Genomic DNA, 26,878 nt, shown 5'->3' with positions numbered 1-26,878 from the left:
ATTTTTTAAAAAAATAATTTACGGTTTGGGTTTCTAAAATGGTAGTAGCGCTAATTGCAATAAGTATTTCTATACGATTTTTTGTTACAATTTAAGTTACAGCGCTAGTTGCAATAAAAAAAAAAAAAAACTATTTTAAATTGTAAAAATAAAAAAATCCCTAAAATTGTTATAATTAATTAAAAAAATGATTAACTAAAATATATATACATTTTTCTCTTTATTTTTTTTTCTCGGCTTTATGTGGGTTCTCCAGTGCTCCATGCTCCATGGGACACATGTTCCTTGTCACTATATATATAAGATGTCTTATTACAGCTCTTCTCAAAAACACTATAACCACAGCTCTCCTCTCCTTTGTCACTGTGTCATCAAACCAGACCATTTCTCTCCTTCAATATATATATACACATTAATCTAATTAATCTTTAATTTCAGAGACACAAATGAAGAGTAAATGGCTGATCATTCTCCTCCTTATTTTCACCACCTTCGATGATTCCTATGCAAAACAATCTAAACCCATCTCAGATATCTTCAACATTAGCCACCTCTTTAACCAAACTCATCAACCACAATCTCATGACACTGACACCCAACTCAAATTGTCAGCTCCCGTTGTTCTTGCTGGAGTCCTCTGTTTCTTAGCTGCCTCTATATCCAGCGCCGGTGGAGTTGGTGGTGGTGGTCTTTTCATACCAATCCTAACTATAACTGCAGGCTTAGACCTCAAAACTGCTTCAAGCTTCTCAGCTTTCATGGTCACTGGAGCCTCAATTGCAAATGTTATATGTAACTTGGTCTCAACTATTCCCAGGTTTGGTGGGAAGACATTAATTGATTTTGATATAGCACTTTTGTCACAACCATCTATGTTACTTGGAGTTAGTATTGGGGTCATTTGTAACCTTATGTTCCCAGAATGGCTCATTACCATTCTTTTCGCTATTTTTCTTGCTTGGTCCACCTCCAAGACATGTAGAAATGGGGTTGTGTGTTGGACATTGGAAACGGTAGTGATGGAGAGACAGGGATCGTGTGCAGATTTGGAAAATGATTCTAGGAAAGATATTATTGAAGGAGTTCATCATGAAGAGATCAATAGTAGTGTTAAAGAACCCCTTTTGGGTTCAGAAAGAAATTGTGAACATGGACTTCCATGGATGAAACTGGGGGTCTTGGTCCTTGTGTGGTGTTCCTTTTGTTTTCTCTATCTTCTTCGTGGCAATCGTTATGGAGAGGTACATACTATACTTTCACTTTATTATTATATCTCTATAACTTCATTGCTCTTTGTATTACATCTTTTGCTATAACTTATTAATTAAAGTACAAAAATTAAGGTAAAATATTTTACAAAGCACAACTGACTTTTTTTATCTTCATTAATTAATGGTATTTACACAAGTAGAATGCTTGAAATCTTATTTGGCCAGTTTCTCTCAGATTCGGAATTTTGATGTATAAGTTAGTTCAATATACGAGATGTGGATGTAAAGTAGGAGGAAAAATAATTGTCAATAATTAAAAGTAGGACCATTTCAAAAATAAATAAATAATAAATAAAAGTAGGAGTTAACATAGGAGAAGAATGATTCCATTTTTACTTTTTCTCTTTTTCACCAATTGAGTGAATGTAATTTTAGAGTCTAAGGTCATCTTATCTTGGTCCATCAGAAATACAGAATAGATTTGTTAAACATGGTGCTAGCCACGTGGAATTTGATCCATAAAGATTCTAGATATTTTTTTTTTGTCTTTCTTCAAAGAAAAATAATTAAAATTAACTAGTGGAAATTTAATCAAAATTAAAATCATAGGATAGTCATTATAGTGGATATCAATTTTCAATAGCTATATAGATTGTGGTCCAAATCAGATGGCAAGAGTGGAAGCAAGTGAAAAGGAATAATTTTAAAATGGGCCTGTATGCAGGGAATTACAACCATAGAACCTTGTGGAATTGGTTACTGGACACTGTCTTCGTTGCAAGTTCCTTTAGCCATGATTTACACTGCCTGGATTATATGGAAGAAAAAGAACTCCCAACGTCAAAACTTGAATCAGAAGGTACATTTAAGAAATGACAAGAAAGAATATTAGTTGCCCATTTGAGCCTTCATTTCCATATATTAAAAACTAGAATTATATGCTTCCTAATTGTTTTGGTAAATCTAAAACTAATTGTGAAGGACATCAAAGACAGCCTAACTCGAGTTGAACAGTCCAAAAAATTCCTTTTCCCATTGATGGCACTATTAGCAGGGATGTTAGGTGGTGTCTTTGGAATTGGAGGTGGAATGCTAATAAGTCCACTTCTTATACAAGTTGGAATAGTACCCGAGGTATAAATTCAAAATCCATATCTTTGAATATTATTTTCAGGTGTGTATTCATTTGGTACTCTGTATTTTTTTAAATACAAATTTATTACTTGAAATTTTTAATAATTTTTATTTGGTACTGTATTTTGAAATCATCATACATATTTGATTTTAGAGTACAATTTCAAAATATTAAGTACCAAATGAGTATTACAATATATATTTTTGGAGAAAAACACAAGATATTAAATGAGTATATTTAATCACTCAATTCCATTCCATACTCTCTGTACGTTTGGGCAGGTAACAGCAGCAACCTGTTCATTCATGGTTTTCTTCTCATCTTCCATGTCAGCCTTTCAGTATCTGATGTTGGGCATGGAACACACAGATGTTGCTCTAATCTTCTCCTGCGTCTGTTTTGTTGCATCGCTTCTGGGATTGGTAGTGGTTCAGAAGGCTATTCAGCAATATGGAAGAGCATCTCTCATTGTGTTCTCAGTCAGTATTGTAATGACTCTGAGCACGGTTTTGATGACCAGCTTCGGAGCTCTTGATGTTTGGAGAAGCTATACCTCCGGAGAGTACATGGGGTTCAAACCACCTTGCTAGAAATAGTTTTTGCACTTAGGTTTTTTTTTTCACTAGATCTTTAGCTTATTATATATCAACGACTTCAGTTCAAGATAACCTGAAATTTGCCTTTGTGTTTTGAAATCATTTTTTTTATGGATGATGTATAAAAGGACCTCAAAACAGTACCTAATAGTGCCATCAATGGGGTATACACCTGCATACTTGAGGTCCTAAAAGTACCTCAAATTACAAATTTTCATAAGCCAAGTAACACGTGCAATTACGTATACTAGGGTAGCTTAAAATTTGAAGCAATTATCATTAATTTAAGGGATAATTGCGGCAAAAGTCCCCAAAAACTTGAGGTTGATGCCGACTAGTCCTCAACCTCAAAAATTAGCTGTGAAAATACTTAAGGTCCCAATTTTTATTTGTCCGTTGGTCCCTAACTTAACTGATCCGTTAAACACAAATAAAATGCCACGTGTCAATTTTTAATTGGTTTAAATAATAATTTAATTAAAAAAATTTAAAATAAAATAAAAAAATAAAAAAATATTTTAAAATTATAATTTATTTTATTTTATTTGTTTTTTTTCTTTTTTTCAATTTTCTTCTTATTCTTCTTCGTCTTCTTCCTCTAGCCCGACCCCCTCCTCACCTCGTCTTTTTCTTCCAGCCACACTCCGAACCCCGTCTATTGCATCTGCTAACCAAATCGTCAACAAAAACTTAAAATCTCTTTTTTTTTTTGGGCTAGGGAATACTTAAATCTAATTAAGCAAACAAAAATTATAACACCCTAATCTCAGTACTATTTTCTTTTCCTTTTGCAAATTTCAGAGAGTGAGACAGATTTGAAATGAGAACAAATAACCAGAGCACCACCATTGTTTTGACCAAAAAAAGAAAAATCAAACATATATAAACTAATACGTATATATACACAGATGAGAATAAACAAGGGAGGAAACCAATTAGATCTAAAGAGAGATATACTTAAAGGAGTAGGGAAAGAGAGAATGGACCACTGTCCATAGCTCCAGCCCGCCCGCCGTCGAGATCCGAAGTTGCTTCCCAGTCGTCCACTGCCCACTGCCGTCGAGATCCGAAGCTCCTTCCAAGGACGAGAAAGAGATGAAAAAGTCTGAAAAAATATATTAGGGCTTTGATGCTAAGGAAGGAGAGAGAGAGAGAGAGAGAGAGAGAGAGAGAGAGAGAGAGAGAGAGAAGTTATGGTGAGGTCATGCGTGAAGAAGAGCTTGGAGAAGATGAATAAAAAAAAGAAAATATAAAATTAAATAAAATAAAATAAATTTATAATTTTAAAATATATTTTTTAGTTTTTTATTTTATTTTAAATTTTTTTAATTAAAATTATTATTTGGACCAATAAAAAATTGACACGTGGTACTTTATTTGGGTTTAACGGATCTGTTAGAAAAAGGACCAACGGACAAACAAAAATTGGGACCTTAGGTATTTTCACCGCCAATTTTTGAGGTTGAGGACTAATCGGCATCAACCTCAAGTTTTTGGGGACTTTTGCCGCAATTATCCCTTAATTTAATGAAACATCTAAATACAATAAATTTTAATCAAAACTAATAAACCTAATACCAACACAAATTCATGGAACTTTTTTTATCTTTCTCTTTGAAAAGAATTTCTTCAAATTTTATAAAAAATAAAGATAATAAATTTTTTTATTTTTGAACATTGGTATGATAGTTTTCAACCTCTCTCCCTTTGGTCATTTTCTTCAAAGCATCTATCGATATTAACAACCTCTTGGCTATAAACTTCGAACACCTTCCAATAGATAAACCTTTGACCATGATGGCGAAGATTGCATGAACGTACAGCATGGAATCCGTGTCTCCCATAAATGGTTACTTCTCTCTTGGGTTGACAAAATACTGATTCCATACAAGTGCACTCCAACCTTTGCTCGTCTTTACTCGGAAGAAACTCCATAATCTTCATCTTGTCGTTGGAATAGTCATGTTAAACTTTTATGTAACTATTCATAATCTACAACCTTTGCTCGTCTTTACTCGAGTAAAATCATGTTGTATTGAATCACTAACCTCCCATACAAATGGTTATAAAAATTTCATTTGAATACTTGTAAAAGGGTTGGAAAATAACCATTTGTATGGGAGCTTAGTGATTCATTACAACATATATTTTACTTCATTATTGTTTTTAGTTTCTCTTAAGGTTTTCATCTTTAGCCTTTCGCATTTGATTTTCTAACAAAAATTTCATTGACGAGTACTCACCGTTAATAATTTAGCACCATCTATAAAAACGGCAAGTCTATATCTACGTCTTTTCTTGAGTGTTAACCAACTACCATGCATTGACGTTCACAACATCTTCGAGACATTAGAGTTTACTCATATGACAACCAGTTGTTCGCCATCATAAGAGAACCTCTGCCTCTCGTTGCCAAACAAGACCAAAGGGAGAATAACCAAAAAGCTATTGCTCAAGAAGAGCTCCCATCACAACATGACTTGATATTGACATTGATGGCTATCCCCGTCGATAGAATTACTCAACCATCAAGAAGGCCATCTTCGGAACAACACTCTCCATCATCTGTGCCACAAAACTCGACATTTCAAGATGTGGACCCAGAATGGAGAGGCGGGTGTACTCATTGAGCTCAAGCCTCCAACTCGCTACTATGAAAAGGAAATAAATGACCTCTGCTGGAAGAACCAAATGCTAAAAATTACTATGGTTGGCATGCAAAAAAGGTTGAGTAACATGCTCAAAGGCAAAATTCAAGCTTCACACTTTCAGTACAAATGCTACTGACAGGAAAAAAGGGTCTCAACCGTGTATGCTGGTGAAAGTGACTTCATGTCATCCACTAATAGCACCTCCAAAAGGTCAGCATGGAAGGGGCATGTCGCGAGACAAGAACCCTACGAATCAATTGAAGCAACTCGAGCCTTCTTACTTTTTATTGAGGGAAACACTCCATAACTTTAGAGAGAGACTTCACTCAACAGATTTCATGCTAGGAGCACCTCACCCATGGATTCACTCCAAAAGCAAGGCAAGCATAAGACCTTATCCTTCAGCTTTAGTGAGAAGTCACGCCATGGCGTCCAAGAAAGCTAAGGCGTCTCATACCAAATGATGTAGGACTGGTTTGGATCGAAGGGAGCTGTTGAGAGCTCGAAGAATAGAGACAAACTGATATAACCTCTTCTGTATAATATCCACTAACCCTTTCATTGAGTAATAAATATGGTATACATACCATAAGCCCAACGACAATACAAAAGGCAAAGGAACGACAAGTAGTTCCACAAAGTCTTTAAAACGATATAGTTTAAATAAAAGGCTTAAGATAGAATAAAGAAACATAATTGAGATTGCATAATATGCAAACAGGGGAAACAATATAAAATAGAGATATGCTCCTGCATCACTAAATCTTTAGCTCATGTACCAACGACTTCAAAATAAGCTGAAATTTGCCTTTATGTTTTGATAATCATTAAAGAAAAAAAAATTGCCACACAAATTTCTTAAGAACCACTGTTAGTGTCGTAGTTACAGTAAAACAAACAAATTAATAATAAAATAGTTCATATATGTCAAGGGAAATAGAGGTAACAAGAATAAGTTGGATCATTACATTACATTTCTAACCAATGCCTCCAAATATGTCTCTAAATTAATGCTCAGCAACATTTGTTCTAGAGTAATCAAAATTGGTAAACCAAATTTACCAAAATGGTTAAAAAGAACCTTTGAAATTATCCCCAGAAAACAACTGAAGTATCCCGGAACGACGTTTGTAAGTAGAAAAAGAAAATGGCTCCTTACTGCACAGTTGCAGACCTGAAAAACAAGGCCTGCCTAAGGTCAAGTTATGCAACTGGAGGACGAAGTACATGATCTTGTGAGGTATCGACTGCAGCTGGCGGCATGAATTGCCACATGGAGAGTCCGGGGTAACCAACGAAAGGCACCAGTTTGCCACCGACAACTTGGCCAGGGCTGGCAAATGGAGACGGCATTGCAGGAGGATGCATGAAACTTGGTTGTGAAGTCATGGCCTTTACTTGTTTATCAAGAATATCTTTTTCTGCCTTTAGCCTTTGTTTCTCATCACGAAGTTCGTTCTTCTCAGCCTACAACATAAAGAAAATCCCCTTATATCATGTATCAAACAAACACTTTTGCAGAGTTTTACCGTCAAGCTCCTATTTCAACTTTTTAGTTAACCTTTGCACCCGGAAATACATGCTGAAATATTTTCATGGCAATGTTAGTTATAATTACAACATAGTTTCTGATATTATAGGTTTGATGTTGTAACTATAACGAATACTTCTATGAAAAAAAATATTTTGATATGTGTTTTTCAAGCGTAGTATTAACTAAGAGGTTGTAATTAGCACTCTTAAAAGCAAAAGCAAACCTTAAGCTCATTTATCTTGTCCTGCAAACTCTCATTCGACTGCTTTAGCTTCTGGGATTCCATTCGTAATTGGTTAACCATTCGAACAGCCTCACCCAATATAACACCCTTGTCCATTTTGGGAGGTCTTCCAGGATCCAAAATAGAACCCAGTTCAAGGAACCTTCATATCATGCCAATGCACAACGTGAGACACAGAAAGAGATAGAGAAACAAATATAGAGAGGGAGAGAGAATCAGAGTACTCGACCATGCCTGTCATTAAGTTTATCCCTCCTCATTTTCTCTCTACAAGCCTTTGAACCGGTGGTACTGCATGATCCAGGTCTCACCCTACGATACAATAAATATTTACAAGACTGATTAATGATTGTATCATGGGATTGAGAGGTGACCAAAGTGAAAGTAGAGAAATTAAAATGATTAGAAACCCCGGAAAAATTTTACACAAGTCAAAGGTAAAGAAAACCCAAAAAAATGCAACAAGTTTATAGTAATAATAAACTATTCCCATAACCCGTTTCCATATCATCAGTATAGTATATGCATACCGCTTCCGGGAGCCAGTTTCCTTAAGCCCATCATCGTTGGCAAATGAGTCATCAAAGTCCACGCTGACAGAACAAAACAACACAACAAAATAAAATGAGATCCTGACGAACTTAAGAACTTGGATACTGATGAGAGGCTCAAAAGCTTTTGCAATTAGAGATGCTAAATAGGTGTTTAAAGAAAAAGTATATGTATATATGTTTATATATACATTCTACAAAGAGATAACTTCAATTTTCTTTCTCATGCTACTCACCAAATTCTTCTGAAATCTGAAAAAATTATGTAATAAATTAACTTAATTTTAAATCATTTTACCAATTTTCAAACTCTTGCTCTTTACTATTCATTTCGAGAAAAATAAATGTTAAGTAAAAACAAAATCAAGCAAATAATTACAATTAAATACAGAAGCCTTGTGTTATCACAACAACAAAATCAAAAATATTTTACTTTATAATTAAAAAACAATTGACCATCTAGATTATCAACATAATGCATAGATTAAGCAAATTATAATTTGATAGTTCAAAATGTGGAACGCATCTCGAATGAACTACAGCTATGAAGTAAAACCCAAGTAGGGAGAGAGTAGAAGCACCTGAGATCAGTGGGAGTTGTAAACGAGTGAGAAGGCCAAGCGAAGCCAGGCGGCTCAAGGGTCGGAAGGTCTTCTATCAAGCTGTAATCAAAAACCCAGTTGGGATTTCCCGCCGAACTCATCTCCGATCAGTTGCCAGAAAGTTTACGGCAGTCGTTTCCGGTGATTCGCACTGAAAGAAAGCTTTTGCGCCGCCGGAGAAGATGGTCGAGAAGAGAGAAGGATATTGAAAAGAAGAAGAAAAAAATCAAGGAAGAAGAATAAGCGAAATGAGTGAACTTGATTGGTTTGTTAGGATATGAATTGGTAAGGAAGTGGGGTTCGTTAGAAAAAGAACGAAAAGGGAATGGGGGAGAGTCTCTTGGCGCCATCTCCACCACAGGTAGTGTCATCGCATCGAATCACCTTTTCTATATTTTATTCCCTTTTTCATTTGTTTATTGAATTTCTATCGATTTTGTAATTTTGTCTTTCCTGTTGCGTGTCTTCTGTGTTTGGGCCGAATCTATACCCAATAATTAACTTGGGCCACTGCTGTGTTTCTTTGGGCTGTTAGAGGCCCAACAGTATGCACTACCCCACTACCGCACCTTTGTCCAACTTTCACTTCATAAACATGGAAAAGTTTCCAATAAAATTGAAATAATTATTCTCTTAAATATGTATGTGAAATAAGTCATGGGATATTAATGAAATGAAAGAATTTGTTTTATTCCTCTAAAAAAATTATTATAATTTATTTAGTGCATGACAATGATTTTAGCATATGAAATATGGTTTTTGAGATTAGTTGTTGCATTATAATTCTTTTTTAAAATATACTACTGATTTGTTAGGGAGAATTGTTTTTTTTTTGGGGGGGGATTGTTAGGGATAGTTTGATTAGCTAAATTAGGTGCACAATAATTAATATTTGTCTTCTGGTTATGACTACTTACTACACAGCGAACTGATATTTTTCACTTTTCTAAAATTGAATATTGAAGGATGAATTCATCAAGCTACAAAAATCTATCCTCCAATCAAATATTTTAAAGCATGCAGATTCCACTTTTCTTTAGCAAAAGTTGAATATAATATCTGAAAAGAAATTGTTCATGTAGTCTTTTTTTTTTAAAAAAAAAAAATGAAGCTCACACTTTCAAACCATTACGGCTGCAGCAGCTGCTAAGTTATAACAAAGTAAGGAAAGAAAATCATAAAAATATCATGAAAAGCAAATAACTTGACAAATTCAAAACCAATGCTGCTGATCTGACCACCACAACTATTACAAGCACAACCACTTATTCAATTCTGTATGTACATTGTACACGAAAACTAACTAGGCAACATATACGCGACTAGACTGAACAAAACTGTCAATCCTTTTCTTTATCTCATCTGGATTGGCACCCACAAGCTTGTCCACCTGAGCTCCATTTCTCATCAACACAAAAGTGGGCATCGCCTTTACATCCATTCTACTTGCTACCTCCTGACAAAACAACAAAACACCAACTGCCTCTCAAAATCTTTAAAAGCCAAACTTCTTCAAAATCAATTCTCAAACGCCCCTTAATGATTGAAAGGGATACCTTGACTTTGATGTGATAAATTAACTTTCCAATTATTCTACCATTCACAACAAGAATATCTCTTAAACTTACATGTCAGAATATATCCTAAACTAAAGTAAAGTTTCAGATTATATAATCTCGGGTACTGACTGTGTGTTGAATTTTGACTATTTTGTTCATGGACTGTACTAAAAACTTTATACTGATTGGTGGGTGTAAAAGGAGTTCCAGGTTCTCACTAGTGGCAGAATAATTGATTGAAAGCGATGTGTATGTACTGTATAGCACACGTGATTTATGGATTTGCATTAAGCATAGAAAATCACTAATTAGATATGCCTTTACCACTAATATTAAGACAAAATGACAATACACCCGGTTAGATAAAATGACAATTAGATATATTAACATGTTGCTAACGAATAACGATTATGAGAATCTACTTAGCAAAACTAGATAAGATCAAACTATTTAGATCAGCATGCATATAATTGAAGCTGCTCTAACAAACCAATATCGAATAGAAACAATTACCATTCATATCAAGCATATATGCTCATTATACACTGCACTAAATCATATATACTTCAAGTTCAAGCACAAAAATATCATGTTGGCTTTACCAAGCTTGCTCACCTGTGCTTGGGAATAATTTCAGGAAAATACTAATTAACACGTGGTTGAAAATCATTTTAAGAAAAATCAATAAATACATGTCTTGAACATAGAAGTCCCAAATCTTATCCATGTAAAATGTAAAAATCAACTCTGAAAGGGAAATCATTTCCTATAACTATCTTATTAGCTCAATCTCAAAGAAGTTCATGGTGATTGTATTCTAAGAAAAATACAAAAGCGAAAGATATCCATCAGTGCATATCTTAATTCTAGAGAGAGTTTCATTACAGGAACCAAGAGAACATTTTTGTTCTTAAATACATTTTCTATATTCACTTTATTTAGATCTCCATGCCTTTATGATTAAAAGCATTTTCTTATAACGAAAAACAAATAAGCAGTTAGCATAATCTTTACTAGATACGATGAAAAGAGCCAATTTAAAGATACATTCCAGCCTAGGCCCCAACCCAGCGACTTGTGAAGAGAATCTCAAAATATCTTCCATGGAACAAATACGAATTAAACAAATATCTCACATGAAAAAATTCTACCAAACAACATCACCAGAAAAATATCAACAAAGAAACGGAACATTTTTAAACTCTATCCACATATCATATTAATATTATCCACTCCACTCAACATGTTCAATATATTAATTGATATATACTCATTTCTAAATTATTATTAGGTTAGGCTCTATCACAGCACACCATAACAGACCTTTGTCTGTTGTTTCAAAGTTCTTCCAGTCAATTTACCTTAATCTCATCAACATCAACCGTAAGAAACAAGACATCTGGGTAGGTTGAGGCTAGTTCTTCAAATATTGGATTCATAGCTACCGAAGGCATGCACCACGAAGCAGTGAAGTGAACAACAATCTGCAAGACATTCCAACAGAAGAAGAAATTAATATTAACAACCCTTCTAACCCCACAAATTCAATATCAAAAAAAATATCAGAACTTGTATCCGTTAATCATTTGATCCTAAAGTTCATAATAACTACTAGAAATTTGAAACACAAAAAAGAAAAAAAGATAAAAAAAAAAGATGGGGTATTCAGAATTAGAGGGTTTCTAATCTATCACAGAATCATAGATGCCCATTTCTACATAAACAAAATATAAAACTCACAGGGGAGCCTTGACTGGTTGCCTGGTTAAAACATGAGTCCCAGGACTCCACCGAGTCAACATTCAACACTTTGGACTTAATCCCCTCTTCTAGGTTACTTTCCATCTTCTCTCTGTCCCTTGATTTTACTTTTGCTTTGCTTAGCTCTCTTCAAACTAGTTTGAACTTTATCTAGTTGCCTACGATTACAGCGCACTCTGTTTTAGGGAAACTATTTTTTTAAACGGATAAATATGAATATGATTTAAACTATGGTATTGGACCCACCTTTTCAGCGGCAATGTACAAGATGGGGTACTCCTATTTGATATCACTCTCTTTTAATACACATCTTATTTTCATCCAAATTTGGTCCTTTCTGAAGTGCCAGAACAATAAGAGAAAGAAAGAAAAATTAAATAATAAAAAAAACCGCCCCTTGTTAACTTTCTCCATTTTCCCTCTTTCTAACACACATCACATGGTTTAGATTGGCCTACCAGTCACGGCACCGTTAGTTAATCGAGTATGACAGATTAGCAAATACCCCTAAATTATACACTAAATCAAATCAAATTAGCTATTAGCTATGGACCTATAGAATGAATTATGTATGCGTTAGGTATAACATATTTTCTTTTCTAAGAGTTGAGATTAATAATTTTGAAGCGACTTCTTTCTTAGTTGCTTCTTGAAGCTTCTACTCAATTGTATAATTTTGACCTCATCCAATCAAAGAAGTACATGCAGTCCTGGATATCTTTTTATGTAAAACAGAAAAAAAAGACAGAAAAATAATTGCCATACATAAGAATTTATGAGCTGTTACAGACTCCTCATAAGGTAGGAAAGAAAACATCCAGTGACGGAGTTTCATATGGATTATGAAATTGATAGTTCGTCGCACTCACTGGAGAGTAGAGACAATAAATTTATACTGATCTCAATATAATTTCTACACGTACAAATTAGCAGCTTAGAATCAGAAAAATCTACAAACAATGATACAAAACCCAATCATTACTACTTCCATTTTACACACAAACCATGAGATGAGCAGACACAAATAAAAATGTGTCAAAACGATTTTAGCCACAGCTCAAGCGAGAGTCTGCGATCCGCATGTTTGTCTGCCGTCGAGGAATGCCAATTTCACAGGCATTAACCCTGGAAGCAAATCGTAGAGAACAGAGCGACTCCCCAACTGAAGAAGAATCGGGTGACAGATTGACAAACATAAGAGTCTTGGAGTCACCTCCCAGACATGGCTGTTTAGACAATGAAAATTGACTGTTAATAACTCAATTCAACCATGTAAACTACATTATGTTCTTTCATGAAAGAAAAATCTAAATTTCTACTGTATGGCAATATCTATGTGCAAAGGAGAAAATATTACATACCTGAAGAAGATATGTCAGCTTAGAGTTCCTGAAAGGAATGTGATCTTCCTTTTTGGCTAAAGAGAATATAACATCACTCAAGCAGGACAAACTTTTATTGATAGCCTGTTGACAAGATAAATTAGTAACAAATCGTTTGTGTGTGTGAATATAACAACTACACATACGAGTCAAAAAGTAACAAGAACTACCTGAGTTTCCTTTAAACGCTCTCCAGTTGCACCACTCTTGGAAAGCCGTTCACTTCCGGCCAGATCAATAAGGTTTAGGACACCTTGAACTTGTTGTTCAGTACCCTACAAAGCATTATTTTATTTTATTTTATTTAAATATATAAATAAATATATTAGGAAAATAACTAGAAGCAGGAGTAGGTAGACTGTTGAATTGCGAGAGAACAACAAACCTCATTAACACCAGAAATTCGCAATGTGAACACAAAATGACTTCTGGATGATTGCTCATTCATTTGGGTCTTGCCAACAGATCTAGTGTCATACAGATAAAAATATTAATATATCTTGAAGAAATTAATATACATATGCAAACACACACATATATGTAGCTATAAATAAAAATATATACATGGTACGGATTTAGATGAGAAGTTGCACAAAATGGTAAAAGTCTGTACGGAAAACAGAAACAAACATGGCCTTCTAGTGTAATCAATACCTAAATTCAAGAATAATTTATAAATGAAAAAGGTCTTATGTTTGAACCTGCTCTGTGCTGCTTGTAGTAGAAGAGATGAAATTTCTTTTATGCTACATACATCAACAATAGTGAGATCTGAAACATATGTGTTCCCATTTGCATCATGTTTAATTGTATACTGCTTTCCAAGAGTACCACTATCTGTCCGCGTTAGGTCTGAATTACTTGACCGGTTTGATGATAACAGATCACGAATTGTCTCATTGTATATTTCTAGCATTGATACCTACAAAAGTGATAGCATTGTAAGAAGCCTGACTGATCATCAGAGTAAAAAGATGATAACTAGATTTAATACCTGCATCTTGTATTTCCAGCCCTGGCACTTTAGTGACTGGCTTATTTGGAATATTTGTTCAAGAGAACGTGGTATAAGCCCTTTCTGTTCCGGGGCTTCTGGCCTACCCATCATGGTATATGTTTTACCAGAACCCGTCTGACCATAAGCAAATATACAAACCTGTAAACAGAACAGGTATCAAAAGCAGTATTCAGCAGAAAGGAATAGCCAGACATGGTTTAATAAAAAGAAACAAATATCACACCAACAGGTGTGTACAATCATTAACAAAACAGTTTAATTAACTGCTGTAGAACAAATGCACCAATAATCCAAAGCACATTGGATTTCTTCAAAAAAAAAAATGGTACAAAACTTAATCACACACCACAAAACAAAGAGTTATCAACCATAACAACATATCCACATATGAGTGGCAACTAAAATCAAAACTCACCTTATAGCCATCAAGCGCACTCTGTACCAGTTGTGATATCTCTATAAAAACATCTTGTTGAGATGCTTCGTGACTAAACACTTTGTCGAAAGTAAAAGGAAACTTCTGCCCTGCACACAAATAAGAACTAGATTAAACTCTCAGTTCCAATCAAAACAGTTGAACACTAGGCCCAAAAGCAAAAATAGAATGGCTAAAATGGAGCTATTAGAAAATCTGTGGCGGAAAATGAAATAAGTGAGGCATGCAAGAAATGAAATACATCCGTACCATTTTGTAATATGTCAATGCCCCGACCAAGAGCTTCTGTTGAAGTAGGGTATGAAACAACAGCTTTTTCTGTACCGACACCATCATCTGGCAACAACGGTCGTACTCGACAAAACACTCTAATATTTCCTTTTAACTCCTGCCAAAACAAATAATTTAATAAAAATATAGAAACTTTATGAAAACAAAACAGCAGTTTGTCTCATTGTTACCAGAATAGTGTTGTGCAGCTTCTTTCTTAGATTCTCTCCTTCAACAACTTTGATCTCTGTTTCTGCCAGACGGTCTTGTAACTCCTGCACAACTTTCTTCTGCTCTTCAAATTCTTCCCTTGCTTGTGAAGTAGAAAAGTCGGCCATCTGAAAGAAAGCAAATAATTAAATTTTGAATGATTTGTAAATGTGGCATGCGACGTGGCACATTTTTCTAATCGTGTACTAGTGCTACCTTTAATTTCTCATTGGCAGCAGCTAGCTGAACCTCAAGAGCACATAATCGCTCCCTCTGTGATGAACAAGTGGCCTGTGGAATGAAAATAAAGCAACATTACAATGATTACCAGGCTATAAATGAACAAATCATGAGACATGTTACTAACAAACCTCCAATGCATCTGACTTCATTGACAAGTTATCAAGCTCTGCAACTGACCTCCCATGAACATTCTTAAATTTCTCCACTTCAGCAGACGCTTCCTGCACTTGTTTCACTAGGCGATCACGATCATCTCTCACTTGTTGTAGTTCCACCCGTATGTGTTTAAGTTCATTAGCCAAGGACTCTTTCTGTTTAATAGCATCATCCCAAGAAGCCTGCGGCAAGACCACAAGGAATTTACTCGAATAAAATAGACAAGGTCAAAGTAAATTAGCACTATAGAGAATTTAGGTACAGTATAGAATAGGAACCAAATAGATAAAATCAATAGTAAGTATATCACAAGGATATTCACCGTAATTGAAATTAACTGATCTTGCAATGATTTATTGTGACCCCTTAAAGTTCCAAGATTTTCCACAATAGCAAGTTTCTCCATTTCCACTCGTTTTAGAGACTCACTGGCTGCTTCAAGATCCTTTTGGAGCTTACTGTTGTACTGCTGTAGACTCTTATTATACTCTTGGGCTCGCTCGTACAAATCCTCACTTGTGGAGACCTGAACGTGTAAAAGAACAAATATTTTAGTAGGCATGAAAATTCATAAGTAAAAATAATTGTTTAGACCAGAGATCCAAACATAATCTTTGTAGTACCCTCTGATCAGCAATTAATTTTTCTTGCTTTGCTTTTTCAAGCTCAGCTGAGACAGAGGCTTGCAACTTTTCAGCAGCTTCCCTTGCCTCTTTTTCTCTTCTATGAAGATTGATTGCATCCTATTTTAAGACAAAAAGAGTAAAATATGGATGAGAAACAAACAGGTAATATCATTAAAAAAAATTGTTATAATTTCAACAGGAAAAAAGCCAATCTTACCAGCTTATCTGATTCTTCATTGGCCAATTTCTCTTCAAGCATCACAATCGTTTTCCGCAACTCAGAACTAGTAGCTTCAAGCTCCTCTATTTTAGTTTTCATCTCCACCTCTACAATTATACAAATGAATCTATTTTAAAATCTATTATAGAAGAAAAAGGCAAAACAGCAATGTACAGAATGGAATAGACAGATTCACAAAAAAAAAAAAATCTTCCGGAGTTGACAATTTTCAATTAAAATACTGGATTCAACTCCAAACATAGAATCTTACCAGTATCATTGCACTTTTTTTCACTGCATTCCAATGCAGTTCGAAGCTTTTCCTGCTCAACAAGGCTGTTCTCCTCAGCTCGTTGGAACCATTTGATACATATTTTGAGCCTCTTGTTGTGATCAGTCAACTGTTCCAATCTCTTCTGCTCAATCAATACAGGGAAAGTTAAAATTTTATATATAATACAGTCTGCATGGAGTTTCAAAGGTGGAAAACAGTGAACCAATATGAAAGCTTTAAGCAAGATACAAACCTTGGTATCAAACTTGCTTGATTTCAACTTCTCATTTAGCAAGGCCTCAACTTCATCTTTTGTGAACTCAACACTTGCATTATCTGATCCCTCGACACTCTTTACATCCGCAGCAGCAGAAGCATCTTGTCTATTGTTGACTGATGAAAAGGGCAGCCTCCTGGTGCTATTGCCAGGCTGTGCACCTGTCATTCTTGATGCCGCAAGTCTCCTGCGCTTGTCATATGGAGCTTCATCGACGGCTTCCTTTTTCTACGCAAATAAATGAATATTAAAAGTTAAAACTTTCAAATTCTCAAGAACTGACTTAGTAGCATGATTAATATACCCACGTTCCAGTTATTCTCTAAGTAGCAACCAGATGCAGAAATTACTAAAATGCATTCTATTCATACAAAAAGGCATGTGTTTTTACTATCTAAAATTGCGGTGGGATAGTGTCAAAACTTACATGTAAGAACAAAGAAATTGCAATAATATTCTCCAATAACTTAATTCTAAGAGTAATGCACGAACAAATTGCGAAATTTAAAACCATCAAGCAACCAAATTTCTCACTTTCTTAATTTTCTTACACTCAATGACCAAGAAGTACCACAAATTCTAATGTCCCAAAACTTCTTTCAGTTCTCTTAAATAGGGAAAGAAACAACCAACTTCAAAAACAAAAGTTATGGCTTACAGTAGAGGGGCTTCGAGGAGCCCGATTCTGGTTGCGTGAGGCCATTATTAAACCGCACACCGAAGCTTTCCAGAGGGTTATTGATGCGGGGACGCTTATCGCATAATCTGAGAAGCAAAAAGAAGAGAAGAGAAGACAAGAACGCCCGAGTTTCGATCCAACTGGTTTCGAGTGAAATCAAACGAGACACTGGGGTGGATTTTGGAAGTTAGGGTTTGAAAGATAGAGAGAGAGAAAGAGAGAAGCAGGAAAATAAATTTGAATTCTGGATCTGGCGGCATTCGAATACGCTCCTGCAAATAGACGTTGTACCTTTTTCGGTTTGGGCCAAACTGGGTTTGGGCCATGGTCCATGTAATATAACATAATAATTTAATGAAAAACCACATGAGGAGACCTTTTTCTTCTTTTTTTTTTCTTATATGAAAAAATGGGGTTTTTACACAATTTTTTAACATTTTTTACTTTTTCTTTTTTACTATAGAGCAGATTTTTTTTAAATATTATGTTTTTTTAAAAAATATTGTGTACTGTTTTAAGTTTTTACGGTTGTTCCACGGTTATTTTTTAAAAAATTATGGTCATGAGAAGTGTTGTAAATTTATGTGTGTCTAACTGGTCCAGTCCATATTATACTATACTTTTTAAAGTATAAGTCTATTGTGCGTGCCATAAAAAAATATGAATCATATCTTGTCATACTAACATTTTTAAAGGGTAGGCTTAGCAGAGCATAGCCTAAAGTTTTCGTGTCGTGCTCGAATGCGTACCATGTGTTTACTCGTGTTTGTCTGTTTTTTTTAAATGAGTTGGGCTTCAAATTCGTACTTTATTTTACTCGTGTTTGTTTGTTTTTATAATTAATGAGTTAATTACTAATATATATATATATTATAACTTTTATTATTATATAATTTTTTAATAATATTTTACATCAAAACAAAAAAAAAAAATATATAGTTTCAGACAATGAAATCGGAGAAAAATAAGAAAAAACAAACAGAAAGGAGCTCTGCACATTTTATTGATTAAGAGAATTATTTATACAAGAACTAATGGCTCGTGACCAAAAGCCAACTAACAAAAAGCAAATGATATTGTTTACATCATTTACAGTCGTTAATCAATCTTTTAATTTAGAATAATTTGTCAACTAGTATACCAAACTTGGAATGAGATTTTATCAACAAAAAAGAAGGAATGAACTGCAGTAATGTAAAGGCTAAAATTGGGCTTAAGCACCATATCACTGCATATTGTTGCCTAAGAGTGCTCAAATAATAATATCAAATTGGACTATCTAATTAATCTAAATGGTATGAACACATAAATTTACCCATATCCAATATTAAGATACTAATGATTTGTCTTTCGACACCATATTGTCTCAAAGTTTTTTGGTTACTAATGTGCCCACATATAATCATCTTACATTGATTGTGAATTTTAGTTTCTCCAAGTACAAGCTATTTTGACACAAATTTGTTTGTTTGTTTTGTTTTTTTTTTTTTCATATTTTAATAGCTTAAATTGGTAATATAACAATTTGTGATAACTCACATTTGGCTGGATTAAAGATTTGGTATGAAATAAAGAATAGGAAGGAACATATGAATGGAAATATTGACAATATATTGATTTTTTTTAATAGTTACTTTGTACATAAGAAAAAAGGAAATTAAAATCTCTACAAAATGAAAAAGAAGGAAATTAAAATACTTTACTAACTTCCAAATAAAGATATGCATTTGTTTCCGAAAAAAAAAATGAATTAAAATAAAGATATGCATAACAACAAATATATGAATTAACTTCCAAACTAGTACATTTTGTTTATCTCATATTATCCCCATTTACAAAAGGCACTACATGAACAAAGAATCAATAGTTTGATTTGCTAATAATTCTGTTCCAGGCCAGTTCTTACTATTATCCTCCTATCATTCCTTCCAACTTCATAAGGCTTGGAAAATACTCAAATTCACCTACCTTAAGCTGTTCATCACGCAGTACAAGTTCATCAATTTTGTCAATTCTCTCTGTTTTGGTATCGTAATCAAACACTTCATTTTTAAATTTAAACCGAAGGACATCAGATTTAAACCCCCACGGCACAACTTGATCTATTTCATTTGAATAGGGCTGTTTGCTTAAAAATGTGAGTGGAACAATCATTTTCTTCGTGTTCCATCTCAAGACACCACCCACGTACTTTGTCATTTTCAAGAGGTGAAGGTCTTGGTGGTTTATCTCAGCAATAGCTAAGCAATCATCAAGATCGATAAAATGGGCTTTGAGTATATTGAAGGAAATACGCCTAGGCAAACCATTAGTAACCACGTACTTGTCATCCCACACGTCAATAGAGCGAACACGCAAAAATTTACACGAACCAACCACTAATACTTGGATGAAATGCAATACTCCCATGTTTCTCACGTGTATCATTCGTGCTAGATCCTCTGCATCATAATCAGGGTCATCTAACAAGCCTGTCTTTCTCCCAATAGATGTCCAATTGAAATCTCTTCCAACTTCAAAAGTTTCCAAAGCATGTTCCATGATACCTTGACTATTAGTCAGTCTACATTCCAAGAGCAATTTGCACTCATGAGAGAAACTATTCAAAGCAATGTAACTCTTTAATCGACTAATAGTGGGAGCCTTGTAGGTCTGAGGAGAACGTAGCAGAGCATGATTTGGATCAGGCAAATGAAGTACTTGGCGGGTGGCAGGGTTGGAGATGTAGTGCTTCATCACAAGACCGGGATCTTCTCGGGTCACCCACACCAATCCACAGAACGAGTCAAGTATGTAGTTATTATTAGTAAATGGTGGAAAATAGTGACAAGGAGCTCGGTCCAAATGGAGTTCTGAAATGAAATACTTATCTTCGATCAAAGATTTCCATAATTTGTTGACGGCCTTGCATTTTAGTAGGCAATGTACGGACAACCTACTAAATATATTAAACACCACTGATTCCTCGGGAGCAATCAGCTCATCAAAAGTAGTTTTCTCTTGTTGTTCTTGACAGGTTTCTTCAGCCTCATAGTCGCTATCACTCATAGAATCATAATCAGTACTATATTCATCTGGCTCTGACTCTGAATCTGATTCGATTGAGTGCTCCATACTCTCTTGATCTTGGCATTCGAGTTGGCATAAGTCATCTTGTTTCTCCATTTTTACTGTAGACATCGAATGATCATAGTTTTAAGGTTAAAGAATCATAAAGGAATGTTATATTCATCAATATTTTAGAGAATCAAGATTGATAAAAAAAAATATATTAAAGAATCATGGAAGAATGTTATCTTTATCAATATTTTAATATGCATATGCAGATTGATGCAAGTAGATTACAATTAACATCAACAAGGAAATAAAACAAGAATTGGACTAACAAACACGTTTACCTGAGAGCTGAATTCTGAAACTATAGTCACTGATGCGGACATGCAAAGCAGAGAAATTGCGAAGAAATATAATCAAAGTCTGAGGAAATTGAAAGTGGAAATGAAAATATGTTTAAATCTAGCTGTTGTCGCCATTGATTACCTCTATTTATATGGGCATTATTGATACATATATAGAGACTTAGGTTTCCATAATCCGGCAAGCGGTGAACAATCACCTTAAGCAATTTGTTGGGTCCACCACATTAGTGGGCTTGACTAAAATGAGGGCAGCAGCCCATTTGAAATAAAAAGAAAAAAAAAAACAAAATAGAGATGGGATATTTTCAAAAATATGGGAAAAATGAGTCATCTTATGATAAATATGGCAACAAAACTAAATGCCACAAAATATGGCATTAACTAAGGAAGCAAACTACAAATATGGTTTTTTTTTTAAAAAAAACCATATAATAAGTTAAAAACAGAAACTAATTTTAAATGAATAAAATTTACTCAGATTCTTTCTCTTTCTCTCTCTGCGATTCTTTCTCTTTCTCTCTGCGATTCTTTCTCTTTCTCTCTCTGCGATTCTTTCTCTCGCGATACTCAGATTCTCTCTTCTCTCTCTACTGCGATTCTCTCTTCACTTCATCATCTTCTCCGATTCAATTCATCATCTTCTCCGATTCAATTCATCACTTCTCCCTGTCCAAATTTATTCTCTGATTCAAAAAAAAATGATCTGAAAAACAGCCATGGTCATGGCCAAACACACAGAAGCAACCTGCAACATCGCACCTGATAAGCAATGAAGCTCTCACCTTAAACCAGAAAATGCATTCTTAAACTCAGAGCAGAGCATCGATCAACCTGCACACATAAAATTCAATCAACAAAATCAAGCCAACACCGATCGTCCCTGTCAACAACGATCAAAATAAAATACAGGTACACTTATATAAATTCTGCTATGAATATTATAGGGATATATATACTGCAAAAGAAAATTACACCGATTATGTACAATTCCAATTTAAACTTAAAAGAAAAAAAAAACTAGATTGAAGTAAATTTCATACCAAAACTATATGATCTTGCATTGCTTCATAATGAAATGTCCATACTTAATCTAGATTTAGACTATGAAGTTTCACAAACAAAAAAAAAAAGAAAAGGAAAATTAAACATTATGAAAAATTCAGTTTTAGACGTCCACGATCAAAAATGAAAAGATTACTGAAAATTATGAATATAAAACCGGTTTCTAAAAACAATATATATTTTAACTAAAAGTTCTTAAAATGATATTATCTGTTAAACATAAACAAAATAAAAAGTAATGTTGGCAACCGGTTTCTGAAATATATAGGGAAACAAACACATATAATTTTAAAACAAAAAAAACAAAAACCAGTTTCTAAATACATTATAAATTGTAACAAACAGTTTTCAAAAATGATATTACCTGTTAAAAATAAACAAATATACAGTCATGTTGGAAACGGGTTTCTGAAATATATACTGAAACAAACACATTATAATTTTAAAAGAAAAAAAAAACCGGTTTCTAAAAACAATATATATTTTAACTAAAAGTTCTTAAAATAATATTATCAGTTAAACATAAACAAAATATAAAGTAATGCTGGAAACCGGTTTCTGAAATATATAGGGAAACAAACACATATAATTTTGAAACGAATAAAAACAAAACAAAAAAATAAGAAAACCAGTTTCTTAATACAGTACTCTACATATATAATTTTAAAACAAAAAAAACAAAAACCAGTTTCTAAATACATTATAAATTGTAACAAACAGTTTTCAAAAATGATATTACCTGTTAAAAATAAACAAATATACAGTCATGTTGGAAACGGGTTTCTGAAATATATACTGAAACAAACACATTATAATTTTAAAACAAAAAAAAAAACCGGTTTCTAAAAACAATATATATTTTAACTAAAAGTTCTTAAAATAATATTATCAGTTAAACATAAACAAAATATAAAGTAATGCTGGAAACCGGTTTCTGAAATATATAGGGAAACAAACACATATAATTTTGAAACGAATAAAAACAAAACAAAAAAATAAGAAAACCAGTTTCTTAATACAGTACTCTACATATATAATTTTAAAACAAAAAAAACAAAAACCAGTTTCTAAATACATTATAAATTGTAACAAACAGTTTTCAAAAATGATATTACCTGTTAAAAATAAACAAATATACAGTCATGTTGGAAACGGGTTTCTGAAATATATACTGAAACAAACACATTATAATTTTAAAACAAAAAAAAAAACCGGTTTCTAAAAGCAATATATATTTTAACTCCTCAACTAAGATATGCAAACTCTTCATATATTTACTATTTATACAATATTACAGGTTCTTTTTTTCCTTTTCATTGTTTTTATTTTTTTAAAAAAAAAAAACTGACAAAAACCAATATTAGGTGCATTATAATTTATAGTGTTATTACGTTTACAATTTTAAATTCAATTTCTTATGTGAAAATAGAAAGAATAGTGAATAATTTAACATTGAAGTGAAGACTTGATGGTTTTGTGATTTTTGATACCTGTAGCTGTAGAGTGAAAGTGAATCCGCCGCCACTTACTGAGTTGATGTCGTCGAAGTTAGGTTGCCGTGGCCGAGGCCGTACAGAGAGAAGAGAGAGATATAGGTCAAAGAAGAAGTAGGAAGACGGAGCGTCGTCGAATGTAGAGCCGCCGACGACGGGAACGGCGGCTGCTGAAGAAGAAAAAAAACAAAAACAACTCCTCAGAGCCAACACTACCTGCCAGCAAACCTCCAATCCCTTCCCAAAATCTTCATCCCCAATTAACTCACACAACCAGAAAATGAGAGAGAGAAAGAGAGATACCTGGTTCAGTGAAGTGAAGAGGAAGGGAACAACTGAAGTGGAGAACGGCTAGGGCTTTACCAAGCTAAGTTTTGGAGAGAGGGAAAAATGAAGACGAACAGGTGAGAGAGTGAAAAATGAGAGGGATAAAGTGATATAATGGGTTTATAGATCTTACTTGAAAACTGAAAAAGAAAGTTAAAATGGGGAAGCAACCATCAAATCACCATCATTACATGCAAAAACCCCTCTACAATAAACGGTTTTCTTTAAAAAAAAAACTGTACCAAAAAATTTAAACACTTAAAATGACTAAAATAACCTAAAGAAATTACAAAACACACAATATGGGCTTTTGGCAAAATAGTTCCAGCCGTATGGGCTTTAAAATCCCATAAACTGTTGCCAAAGTTGAAAAAAGCCATATAAAGTGTCCATAGTTAATTATGCCATATTTATCATAAAAGGTTTAAAAAACCCATACTCCACGTAAATTCTACAATAGAGATTGATGGTGTGTGTGTGAGTCGTGGAGAACAAGAATCAGCGGAAGAAAAAGAGAGAGAAAAAAGTTTTACTATTTAATCTTTACAAAGTGTTGTACCAATTTACCGGTTCCAATTTTTTTTTTTTTATGTGGTGAACAAAGTCACACATGATAAACAATGCAGCACACTACAATCGACGGTGGAGCCCCTCGAACCAGGATAGCTCATTGTCTAACCGAAGGACATGTTTTGCCAAACCATGAGCTGCTTAAAACAAAACGCAAGCCACATAGGACAAAACTGCCCCCGAAAATATAGACAATAAAGCTATAACGTATTTGAACAATACCCCATCACCTTGAAAAACACCTTCCCTTTATTAATAGTTGTCGCCAGAGTTAGCAAGACTGAAAAAATATCACAACACCAAACCAAAAAAAAACAATTATATTAGAATGACAATCTTCAAAATAAAATCTAAAATACAAACTTAAAATTTAACACACAACCCAAATCACTAGCTCAAAATTACTAAAAAACTAAAAAACCAACAAAATTTCAAGAATAACTAGCCAAAGGTATTACCCTTTGGCTAGTAACAACAAACTAACACCCTTATAAAATTACTAAAAATCAATAACAAACAGATTATATTTAAAATTAAAACTTATCGACAAATTCTCTGTAAATATAGGCCCTCCACAAAACAACCTACAAAATAACAAAAATAAAACTTCGTTACCAAATAATATAATAAAAAAGAGTATGCGAAAGAAATGATGGTATAGCAATCCATATTAAAATTAAGAACTTAAAAAAAAATTAAAATACTTATCTGATAAAGTGAAAAGGTTGTTGAAGTAGAAAACGAGAGCACAAAATGGATCAAATATCTTGTCCATCATATCACAAACCTATCTTAAACAAGTAGGAACAAGCCATAAAATGGCACAAAAACCATAAAAGGTACAAAAACTATAAACCTGAACAAGTTTTTTATCATACCGGTTCCAATTTTAACTCAAATTCGGAATAAAGTTACCTCCCTTGAGACGGGCAAATAGCCTTAAACCTAAACAAGTTTTTTATCATACCCAATTCAAATTTTAAATGGGAAATTTCATTTTTAATGCTTAAAAAAATACCCTCTAACAAAATTTAGACTCTTAATTAATTTATACAATTTAATACTATTGTTTTCAATTTCTACCCAAAATACCCTCCTTTTCATTTTTCCTTCTCTCTTTGTCTCTTTCTCTTTCTCTTCCTCACTCTCTCTTTCTCTTTCTCGCACCACTGAGACACTCAAACTCAGGCACCGACACCACCAACCACCACCGATGAACCTCTTCTCCTCCACCACCGAACCTCCTCATCTACCCAAAACTTAATCCAACAACCCCCAAATCTCACCTACCCAAATCTTTCTCTCTTCTTCCTCCTCGGCTTCTCTCAACCACCATCGCCATTCGCCACCGCCCACCTAACCCTCCCCCAACCAGAAATTCATTGAATTCTTATTTGTTTGACACATTAGATGGTGGTGGAAGGTATGATTTTCTGGCCAAAATGGGATTATCGATGGGTTATCGATACTTTATTGATAGTTTATCAATGGTTTTGTCTGCGCACTGCTTTTTTTGTATGCAAACAAAAATTATCGATAACCTATCGATTAACTATCGACAACTTATCGGTAAATGTCATCGATATACTATCGATAAATGATATCGATAAACTATCGATAACCTTTCGATAAATCCAATAAAAAAAATAAACACGAAGATGAAGATGAAGACGAAGACAGAAGTTCGGGGCCTCTGGGTTTTTTGATGCTTGAGTGCTATGGAGGTCCGACCAGTCTTGGGCCTCTGGGTTTCGTCTGAGTTTTTGAGTAGATAAGGAGGTTCGGTGGTAGAGGAAAGGAGGTTTGGTGGTGGTGGTTGGGTGGTCTCGGTGCCTGGATCTGGTTGGTCTCGGTGGTGCGAGGAAGAGGAAGAGAGAGTGGAGAAGAGAAAGAGACAGAGAAAGAAGGAAAATGATAGGGAGGGTATTTTGGGTAGAAATTGAAAACAATAACATTTAATTGTATAAATTAATTTGGAGTCTAAATTTTGTTAGAGGGTATTTTTTTAAGTATTAAAAATAAAATTTCCCTTTTAAATTTATACCCAATTCCACTTTGCAAACTTTTATTCCACTTTGTAAATATCATATTTCAGATTTTTTATTAGATAAAATATGACATTTGCTTATTATAGGATACGAAATTCTTGACCATGTTGGGGTCTTGCAAAAAATTTGAATTGGGCAAATAGGCTTAAATTTATACCCAATTCAATCTTTTTGCAAGATCCCAACCTAGTAAAGGATTTGGTGTCCTATAATAAGCAGCATCTTGCTCATATTAAAAGAATATAGACATAGCAATTTAGCCTCACCAGTATACGAATGAAAATATAATCAAAACTGGATGATTGGAGCAGTATGTTTACTCAA

General features: G+C 34.0%; 5 protein-coding genes across 5 annotated transcripts; 1 reads left to right on the top strand and 4 right to left on the bottom strand.

Moving 5' to 3' along the window:
• Positions 1-311: 311 nt before the first annotated feature.
• On the top strand, positions 312-3,085 carry LOC115708154 (sulfite exporter TauE/SafE family protein 5). Its single transcript, XM_030636364.2, has 4 exons — positions 312-1,241; positions 1,936-2,070; positions 2,193-2,345; positions 2,628-3,085. Exons 1-4 carry the CDS (start codon positions 447-449, stop codon positions 2,934-2,936), a joined length of 1,392 nt encoding a protein of 463 aa, XP_030492224.2. The 5' UTR covers positions 312-446; the 3' UTR covers positions 2,937-3,085.
• Positions 3,086-6,435: 3,350 nt separating this feature from the next.
• On the bottom strand, positions 6,436-8,937 carry LOC115707690 (transcription factor ILR3). Its single transcript, XM_030635718.2, has 5 exons — positions 8,504-8,937; positions 7,902-7,964; positions 7,606-7,683; positions 7,351-7,513; positions 6,436-7,060 (listed from the first exon to the last, which is right to left on the bottom strand). The coding sequence occupies exons 1-5, from the start codon at positions 8,623-8,625 to the stop codon at positions 6,797-6,799; spliced, it is 690 nt and encodes a 229-aa protein (XP_030491578.1). The 5' UTR covers positions 8,626-8,937; the 3' UTR covers positions 6,436-6,796.
• Positions 8,938-9,554: 617 nt separating this feature from the next.
• On the bottom strand, positions 9,555-12,233 carry LOC115707447 (thioredoxin-like protein CXXS1). The gene is made up of 3 exons (XM_030635411.2): positions 11,824-12,233; positions 11,445-11,567; positions 9,555-9,980 (listed from the first exon to the last, which is right to left on the bottom strand). Exons 1-3 carry the CDS (start codon positions 11,926-11,928, stop codon positions 9,828-9,830), a joined length of 381 nt encoding a protein of 126 aa, XP_030491271.2. The 5' UTR covers positions 11,929-12,233; the 3' UTR covers positions 9,555-9,827.
• A 306-nt stretch (positions 12,234-12,539) lies between these two features.
• On the bottom strand, positions 12,540-17,930 carry LOC115707446 (kinesin-like protein KIN-14C). Its single transcript, XM_030635410.2, has 17 exons — positions 17,615-17,930; positions 16,933-17,184; positions 16,677-16,821; positions 16,403-16,512; positions 16,183-16,302; positions 15,882-16,085; positions 15,532-15,741; positions 15,377-15,451; positions 15,142-15,288; positions 14,930-15,068; positions 14,660-14,769; positions 14,221-14,382; positions 13,928-14,148; positions 13,612-13,693; positions 13,397-13,501; positions 13,206-13,310; positions 12,540-13,070 (listed from the first exon to the last, which is right to left on the bottom strand). The coding sequence occupies exons 1-17, from the start codon at positions 17,657-17,659 to the stop codon at positions 12,891-12,893; spliced, it is 2,412 nt and encodes an 803-aa protein (XP_030491270.2). The 5' UTR covers positions 17,660-17,930; the 3' UTR covers positions 12,540-12,890.
• Positions 17,931-19,399: 1,469 nt separating this feature from the next.
• LOC115704868 (uncharacterized) lies at positions 19,400-21,314 on the bottom strand. Its single transcript, XM_030632076.2, has 2 exons — positions 21,034-21,314; positions 19,400-20,805 (listed from the first exon to the last, which is right to left on the bottom strand). The coding sequence occupies exon 2, from the start codon at positions 20,798-20,800 to the stop codon at positions 19,544-19,546; it is 1,257 nt and encodes a 418-aa protein (XP_030487936.2). The 5' UTR covers positions 20,801-20,805; positions 21,034-21,314; the 3' UTR covers positions 19,400-19,543.
• Between the last annotated feature and the right edge of the window lie 5,564 nt (positions 21,315-26,878).

This window comes from Cannabis sativa, chromosome 1 (genome assembly GCF_029168945.1).
Source record: "Cannabis sativa cultivar Pink pepper isolate KNU-18-1 chromosome 1, ASM2916894v1, whole genome shotgun sequence".
In the NCBI taxonomy this organism is placed as follows: Eukaryota; Viridiplantae; Streptophyta; class Magnoliopsida; order Rosales; family Cannabaceae; genus Cannabis; species Cannabis sativa.
Note: the sequence above shows the minus strand (reverse complement) of the source record. Positions and strands in the feature narration are given on the sequence as shown.